The following is an 8948-nucleotide window of genomic DNA, read 5'->3' as shown; positions in this document are numbered from 1 at the left end:
AAAGACATAAAAGAAAGAATTGACAGTGTGAGGCAGCAACAAGAGATAAATCTCAAGTAAAACTTCTGGAAATTAGGGATGCCTGGGTGGCTCAGTTGGTTAAGCAACTGCCTTTGGCTCAGGTCATGATCCTAGGGTCTTGGGATCAAGTCCCACATCGAGCTTCTTGCTCAGCGGGAAGCCTGCTTCTCCTTCTGCGTCTGCCCCTCTCCCTGCTTGTGCTCGCTCTCTCTCTCTCTCTCTGACAGATAAATAAGTAAATAAATCTTTTTTTAAAAGAACTTCTAGAAATTAATACCATAAAAAGTAAATTTAAAATTCAGTGGATGATGCAACAGATTAGACACAGTGCAAAAGAGACTAGTCACCTAGAAGGTACATCTATAGAAATTACCCAGAAAGCTAACCAGGACATAAAGAGATGGAAAATAAGAAAGAATTTAAATGATATGGAAAAATAGGAAAAGAAACTTTAATGTATATTGAATTAGACTTCTGGAAAGAGATAGTAAAAAAAATCATGGTAAGAATTAGCAAGTATATAGGACTTACTATGAGTACCTATTCTAAGCTGTTACATAATTAATCCATTAATCTTTATAACAAAGCTATAGTTTTGGATCAATGAATAAGTGAGTAAAAAAGTTTTTCTGATTGCTTTAAATGCTTCACAGTGAAGTTTTTAAAGGTGGTGGCAAGAAACTCAATTTGGCCTCAGCATGGGCACATGAGAGGAAGTCATAAGAGCTAAGGCCAAAAATATTAGCTATCTCTAGCTGATCTGAAAATAAGCTAGCTAACAAATATCGTGATGTAGAGGGAGAACGGTGACAATGTGTGCAGTGCACTAAATTCCTTATCTTTTATAAGGGAACTCAATATTTCTTGCTGTTGTTATTGATAAATCAAAAGCAGAACTGTAGTGTTATTATACAAAGAAATGATATTAGCATCTGGAAGAATTTAGAATGGAAACTGGAAGTACTGGTTGCTATTGAGAAATGAGAGTAGGAGAGACCTCGTTTTTCACTTTATACACCCTGGCATCATTTGAAGAAAAACTAATGTGCATATAATGCTTCTGTGATTAAATTTAAAAAGATTAAGTGAGTCAAGACATGCAGGGCCTTGAACATCAAGCCAGATTTTGACGTCAAGCCAACAATTCTTTAGCTATGGAAGCTCACACAGCTTGGTGGATGGTTTATTGCCCAGGTTTAGAGAGGGCAGCAAAAGGCCCTAGGACAGCCATTCCTCACAGGGAGGGGGACCGGATAGGGTAGAACGGGGAGAGGCCAAGATAAGTGACTGGAGTCAGGGCACATGAAAACATCTCGTGAAGTTTCTTGCTTGACACATCTCCAGGATTTCATTTGCTGGTGCCCTTTGGGCAGGAAATCACAGGGGCTGTCCAACATCTTGATAAGCCTCAGGCAGTCACCAGATTCCACGCCTGTGGCCTTGGACCCCTTGCCATCCACAGAGTAGAGAAGTCCTCTCTGCTACTTCTCAATCTCAGGAAAGCTCTTCCTTTCCTAGTTTCTACCCCCAGCAAGAAGAATGGTGCTCAGGTAAGCGTTTGATCAAGAACTAGCTTCTTTCAGAGACAGTTCCATTTTCTTCCTCTTAATCCGCTTGCTTGTGAATTCATTTTAAGGGGGGGGGCGGGGCGTGCCGGAAGCCGGGGTACCCCACTGCAAATGGGGAGACATGAAACTTCCTCAGGGAGCCTCTGGGTGCTGGTGGCTTGGACTGTGGGAGAGCCAAACGGCCCCCACCAGGCTCTTGTGACTTCTCTCCTGTCTCCTTATACTCCCTCCTTCTCTCCAGTCAAATCTGCAACCATGGAGAGACGTATTGTGTTCAGGGACCAAGGCGGCATCCTACCACGACATTTCAAAGCTAAATTGTTTTAATAACATCAGGTTTCAGAAGATTTTCTTGCTGTTCAAAAGTTGGGTTTTTTCCCCCTTTGGACCCTTGTATCTGACATTGTCCTAACAGAAAATACAGGGTCCGAACAGGTACAGGTAATGGAGAGTAATGAAAGGACAGGTCACACGGGTATGGGCAGGGCTAAAGGAAATCTTTAAAGGACGCTCACTGAAGACCTCAGAGACAAGGACTGAAAGGGAAAGGGAAGAAGTTACCAGAACTCAGGAGGGCTGTGGATATAGGAAAGGACCACCAGACAAGGGGCGCAGTCCTTAGACAGAGTAACATGTCCACTGCTAATTCACAGCCTGGCACAGAGTCAGAGAGTCACAAACCCCCAATCACCCTCCTCCCAACCCCCAGCTCCTGTCCGTGTCTCGCTTTCACTAAAAGCAACCGGAAGCCAGAGAAAGGGGGAAACCTTCAAAGAGGATGATGAAGTCACCCTGAGGAGGGTAGAAAAGATGGAAATGAGATTTGATGGCAAATGGAGAAAATCTATCTCTCTCTCTCTGTGTCTCTCTCTTTTTTAAGATGCTATTTATTTGAAAGAGAGAGAGAATGAGTTGGGGGAAGGACAAGCTGGGGGAAGGACCGAGGGAGAAGCAGACTACCCACTGAGCAGGGAGCCCAACGAAGGGCTCCATCCCAGGACACTGAGATCACGTCCTGAGCCGAAGGCAGCTGCTTAACTGACTGAGCCACCTAGGGACCTCCAAACCCATCTCCTCTGATAGCCTTCTCACAGTTGGTATTTCCTGGGACTTTCTCTCTCTGTGTGATTGGATCAATTTCTCATGGTACTCTTCAAGATGTATTTGACTGTCTGCACCTTTCTATCTGCTGTCACTCTTTCAGAATAGTCTCTCATAAATGCCTTGAGAATGGGGGCACCTGAGTGGTTTGGTTAGTTAAGTGCCTGCCTTCAGCTCAGTTCGTGATCCAAGGGTCCTGGATGCAGCCCCGTGTCCTCCCTGCTCAGCGGAGAGCACCCTTGCTTGTGTGCACTCTGTCTTTTTCTCTCTCAAATAAATAAATAAAGTCTTTAAAAAAAAATAAGTGCTTTGAGAATGAAATGTAGTTTTTTAAGGTGGGGTACACACATTACTTGTAAATATTTTAAGTTTATTATTTTGACTGCTCTAGAAAGAAAGCCATTGTAAGAGTGACTTAGACTGTGTCCCTCGCAATAGAGTAGACATTAGGGGGACACACTAATGGCCAGGAGGAAAGTATCTCCTGTCCTCATAAAGCCAACATGCTGGGACATTTCTGGCCAAGAGGTTTGTCCATACTCATACCAGTCATTGCGACAGGTCACATTCTCTTCGTGACCCTAAATCATGAATTCCCTCGTGGTAGATGGACCACCTTTAGTCACTGAGATTGTCCAAAGGTCATGGCAGGGTCTTCCAACTTCCTGGCCCCTAAGAGGAATTCTCAGTCCCAGGGAGAAGGAATCCCGAGCTCAGGGTCCTGCCGTCATAACACATAACCTGTACAGACTTTTTTCCTATTGCCTCCTACAGACCTGACATGGTCTGGGAGGTTAAGAAGAGGTGTGTGAACCCTGGAATATTCCCACCTTAGTATAAGGTCGGTGTTGCTGTAGAGAGAATCCAAGCGTTAGCATCAGAGACAACTGGTCTGAATCCAGGTTCCAGAACTCCAAAGCAGTGCAGTGTTTGGTGAGTATCTTAACCTTTGCAAGCCTCCTTTTCCCTCCTCCGTAACATGGAGACCGTAATCCCCCAGTAGCAGGCTGGCCCCGAGGACGAGTGAGCCTCCAGCAGGTGCTCCGTCTTGTTTGTGTTCCCAGGAATACCAGCGGAGGGTTTCTGAGCCTGGATCCCACCGCCCCAGCCTGGGAGACCACACTCGCACCGGTGAATGGAAGTGACCACGCCTTTCTGCAGACTTTCCCCTTGGGGATCCTGATGGTGTCCTTGCTGAGCCTCGCCTTTGCCCTCGGTGGGCTGGTGGGAAACCTGATCGTGCTGTGGCTCCTGAGCTTCCGCGTGCGGAGGAACACCTTCTCCGTCTACATCCTCAACCTGGCAGGCGCCGACTTCCTCTTCCTCTCCTTCCAGGTTGTCTATTTCCTAGTGAAGCTTGTCAACTTCCATTCCGTGTCCCTTTCCATTTCCAGGTTTTTCGTCTTCGCGTGGACCTTTGCCTACATCGCAAGCCTGAGCCTTCTCAGTGCTATTAGCACAGAGCGCTGCCTGTCAGTCCTGTGTCCCATCTGGTACCGCTGCCACCGCCCAAGACACACATCAGCTATGATGTGCGCCCTGCTCTGGGCCCTCTCCTTGCTGCTGAGCATCCTGGAAGGGGAGTACTGTGGCTTCCTGTTTCGGGGTTTCGATGACAATTGGTGTCGGGTGTTTGATTTCATTGCTGCCACCTGGCTGATTCTCTTATTTGTGCTTCTCTCTGGGTCCAGCCTGGCCCTGCTCAGCCGATCGCTGTGTGGCCGCCATCGGCTGCGGCTGACCAGGCTGTATGCCACCGTGGCGCTCACGGTGCTGGTCTTCCTCCTCTGTGGCCTGCCCTTTGGCATCCACTGGTTCCTCTTACACTGGGTTCTGATACGGTCCTCGAATACAGTCCTCAAGCATCTTTATCTGGTTGCTGTTCTCCTGTCCTGCATCAACAGCTGTGCCAACCCCATCATTTACTTCTTCGTTGGCTCCTGTAGACAGCGGTGGGCTCAGCGGCACAGGACCCTCAAGATGGTCCTCCAGAGGGCTCTGCAGGACGTATCAGGAGGGGATGGGAGTGAAGCCAGCCTTCCTCAGGAAACTCTGGAGATGGCCGGAAGTAGTGTGGTGTTCTGAGTCAGTCTGTCTCCCTCAGACAAATGTGCCTTTGAGAGCCAACTCTCTCCCCAACAGTTTGGGAGGTTTTCTTGACTTCTCTCAGCCTCTGGGTGCCCTGGTCTTAAAGCCTTCAAGTTTTAAGATAAAGCTGAAGGTTGAGATAACAATCCTCCTCGTGAGGACTGAGACAGAGCCTGTCAGGAAGACACTGAAGTCCAGCGCCCCAAGGACAGCCTCGCCCAGGACCTTCACACCATCCCCAGCTTTGCCAACTCTCAGGTCCCCTTCTGAAGAATCCCACCTTCAACAGAGGCTGAACGAGGTACAGGAAAAGTCGGCATTTTCTTTGGTCACTGTGCTCAAGAGGGACTAGAAGAACATTCCCTCACAACCTTCTATGGTCACCCTCCTGCCATCTGTCTCCATAAAATTAAAATAATTGAAGTGCTGTCTAGTCCCAAAGAGCTATCGTCTTTGATTTTGGAAGGCCCTGGAATATCTCCCTAGCTTAATGGATGTCTGTTGAATAAATGACTTAATGAATAAATATACTTAATGAATAAATAAATGATAAATTTTTACACCAAGCCTGTACTAAATGTCCATTTACCAGATTCAAGTCACCATCTGTTTCTTTCTGTCACCATTGTCAGTTTGTGCAAGCACAAAGTTGAGTTTTATAACTGGGCAAATCGAAGTCAAAGCATGCTTAAGGTCTGAGGTAGGTCGTCTTACTGTAACTTCCTGTCCCTTGCCCTCCAGAGGAACCCCATGTATGTACCTTCTCATTCCCGTCTCTGTGCCTCTGCCTGGCTCTCCCTCTCTGGAGCTCTCTGATCCTTCGTGGCATGTTTCCTTTTTTTTTTTTTTTTTAAGATTTTATTTATGTATTTGAGAGACAGAGAGAGCAGAGCAAGAGAGAGAGAGAGAGAAAGAGAGCGTGAGTGCACGAGCTGGGGGGAGGGAGAAGCAGACTCCTGGCTGAGCAGTGAGCCAGATGTGGAGCATGTGGGGCTCGATCCCAGGACCCTGGGATTATGACCTGAGCCAAAGGCAGACTCTTAACCAACTGAGCCACCCCCTTTATGGCACATTTCCAATGTGTCTTACCAGACTCTGTATTCTCTGAGGACAGGATCTTCTTCAGATTTACCTTCTCTTCCACAGAGCTCGCAACGTTCATTTTATTAATTCAATTACAGAAAAGCATTTCTAAAATGATATGTTCTGTAAAAATTATAATATGTTAAGTTTAAACATTGCATCGTCTCATAATTTTTCAGTTCTTTAATTGAGGTACAATTAGGAGAGAGCAATGGCACGGATCATAAGCGAATGGTACGGTGAGTTATGGCAACAGTACACCCACGTGACTCAAACCCCAAGCAAAGCACAACACATTTTCTTCACCTCGGAAAGTTCCCTCACGTCCCTCCCAGACATTCCTCCTGCCCCAGAGGAAATGATCATTCCTGCTTTTAACACCAAAGATGAAGTTTCCCTGACCTTTTATTTCATATATTTAGGATGATTCAATGTACTCTTTTGTTCCTACCTTGTATCACTCAGCATAATATTTTTAGGATTTATGCAGTTTATGACATTGCATGTCAGTAGCTTGTCATTTTAATAAAGCTGAGTACTATTTCATTGTACAGATATTCCACCATTTATTTTCGTATTGATAGATACCTATGTGGTATTCCATTACTGGTTATTGTGAATAAAGCTACTGTGAACATTCTTCTTCAAGGCTTTTTCTGGATATATGTTTTTATGTCTCTTGGATAAATAACCTTAAGTGATATTGCCGGGTCACGGAAAGATGTATGCTCGACTCTGAGAAATTTCCAAGCTCTTTTCTAAAGTGGTTGTGTTATTGCACATCTCCACCAGCAATGTCTAAAAGTGCCAGTTGCTCCAAATCCTTCTTAACAAACATTGCCAGTCTTTTGAATTTTAGTCATTCTAATGAGTATAAAGTGGCATCTCATTGTGTATTAATTTGCATTTCCAAAATGACTTATGAAATTGGCATCTTTCCATGTGCTTATTGGCTACTTGTATTTTTTTTGAAGTGTCTTAAGTTTTGCCCATTTTTATTAAGTGTTTCCCTTTTTTGTTATTTATTTGTAGGAGTTTCTATTTATGCCAATGAGTCTTTCCTTAGTTATGTGTGTTATAAATATTCATCCAGTTGGTGGTTTGCCTATTCATTTTTAATGAATTTTGCATTTTAGAGCACTTTTAGATTTATGGAAAATTTTTGCAGAAAGTACAGAGGGTTCCCACATACTCCCTCTCCCCATCCCCACTCCCCCTGCCACAGCTTCTCCTATTGCTAACATCTTCGTTTAATGTGCCACACTTATTAAAATTGATGCACCAATACAGAGACATTATTATAAAGCGAAGTCCATCATTTACTCAGGGTTCCTTATATAACTCAATGGATTTGGCCAATGCAGGGTATCACGTCTGCCATGACAGTATCATATGGAGTGGTTTTGCTGCCCCCAGAAATTGAATATGCAAATACAGGGGTCTTAAAAAAATTATTATTATTCATCCTAGTTCAGGTTCTCTGAACTACCTGGATCTGTGGTTTGGTGCCTGCAAATAATTGAAAAGCTCTTGGCCATTATTACTTCAAATAGATCTTCTGTTCCTTTTCTTCTTTGCTTTTCAATATCCCTGTTCTGTGTATTCTATACCTTTTGTTGTCATCCCACTACTCTTGAATACTCGGTTCCCTTTTTTCAGTCAGTTTGGGAAAATTCTAGTAATTTATCTTGAGGCTCACTGATCCTTTGAAAAGCAGTTAGCTAGTCTACTGATGAACCTGTCAAGGGCCGAGGGGAAGCGATAGGAGTAGAGCAAATCAAATGTTGAGAAACATCTCATGAGGTGTGGTGACTCAGAGAACTCCACGTTCTCACTTGCCAGCAGATCCCTGTACAGGAAACCACAGGGGCTGCCCAGCATCTTGAACAGTCTTACTCCGTCACTAGGCTTCACCCCTGCTCCTGAGCAGAGAAGTGTCCTGTAGCAGTGGTCAGTCCCAGGAGGCTTTCTCTTCAGCACAGGTCAGCTTGTCGCCTCCTGCTGAAACAGTGGAGGAAAGACACCTTGATGGAGTATTTATTTCCAAAGCCACCGTTGGGTTTTTCCTTCCAGTGCACATCCATGTAACTTGATCTGGGGGTGCAGTATTCAGGGGATCCTGCAGGAAAAGACAGCAGGCATGGAGAACCTTCCAGCCATGTTGGGTGCTGGCAGCCTTGACTATGGAAATCTGAATTGGCAAACCCACTTCATCCCCCTCTCCCCCATTAGAGCCTTGTCCCACTTGCCCCTCCATCCCAGCCATTCAAACTGTGCTGTCATGGTGAGAAATCTGTTGCTTTCCTTAATTTAGGGAGCAAGATTGGGAACATGCACACATCCCAAAGCTTAAGTACTGTGAATAACCCAGTCATCTGTTTGACTTGCTTTTTGAAATTTACTTTCCTTTCAGTATCTCTCAGGATGCCAGCAGAAAACAGATGGCCTAAAATGGGATAATTCAGAAGAGTTTAATTAAGGTACAATCCATCAATATGGGCAGATTTAGAGAAAATTACATGGGATGGTGACCACTACCCCTTAAGGAAAGTAATAGCAGGGTCCTTAAGATCACTAGGCTTGAAAGACAAGGGGAAGAAGTTACCAGAACTCAGCAGGGCTGTGGTTGTAGGAAAGGACCACCAAACAGGAGTGGAGTCCTTAGGCAGGGCAACACGTCCATGCTAACTCACAGCCTGTCAGAGGAGAGCCAGAAAGTCACAAACCCCCAGTTGCCCTCCTCCCACCCTCCAGCTCCTATCTGCCCCTATCTCCCTTTCCACTGGAAGCAACCAGGACCCAGAGAGAAAGGGAGTCCATCCATGAGGATGATGAGGATGCAGAGGAGGGTAGAGAAGTTGGAAATGAGATTTGATGGCAAATGGAGGAAATCCATCTCTTATGGCCTCCTCACAGTTGGCATGTCCTGGGACTTTCTGTGTGTGATTGGATCGATTTCTCTTTGTATTTCCTCAGAGACTGGTTGTCTGCACATCTCCATCTAATGTCACTTCTTGGGACTAATCTCTCATTATCAACATAGATGCCTTGAGAATAGAATGTAGTGGGTTGTTGTTATTTTTTTAA

The 8948-nt window shown here is 45.1% G+C and overlaps 1 protein-coding gene across 1 annotated transcript; it reads left to right on the top strand.

Moving 5' to 3' along the window:
- Window positions 1-1844: 1844 nt before the first annotated feature.
- Window positions 1845-5344, top strand: MRGPRX2 (MAS related GPR family member X2). Its single transcript, XM_044260255.1, has 2 exons — window positions 1845-1854; window positions 3691-5344. The coding sequence occupies exons 1-2, from the start codon at window positions 1845-1847 to the stop codon at window positions 4773-4775; spliced, it is 1095 nt and encodes a 364-aa protein (XP_044116190.1). The 3' UTR covers window positions 4776-5344.
- Window positions 5345-8948: the final 3604 nt, after the last annotated feature.

The sequence above is a fragment of the Neovison vison genome, chromosome 7 (genome assembly GCF_020171115.1).
Source record: "Neovison vison isolate M4711 chromosome 7, ASM_NN_V1, whole genome shotgun sequence".
Lineage (NCBI taxonomy): Eukaryota > Metazoa > Chordata > Mammalia > Carnivora > Mustelidae > Neogale > Neogale vison.
Note: the sequence above shows the minus strand (reverse complement) of the source record. Positions and strands in the feature narration are given on the sequence as shown.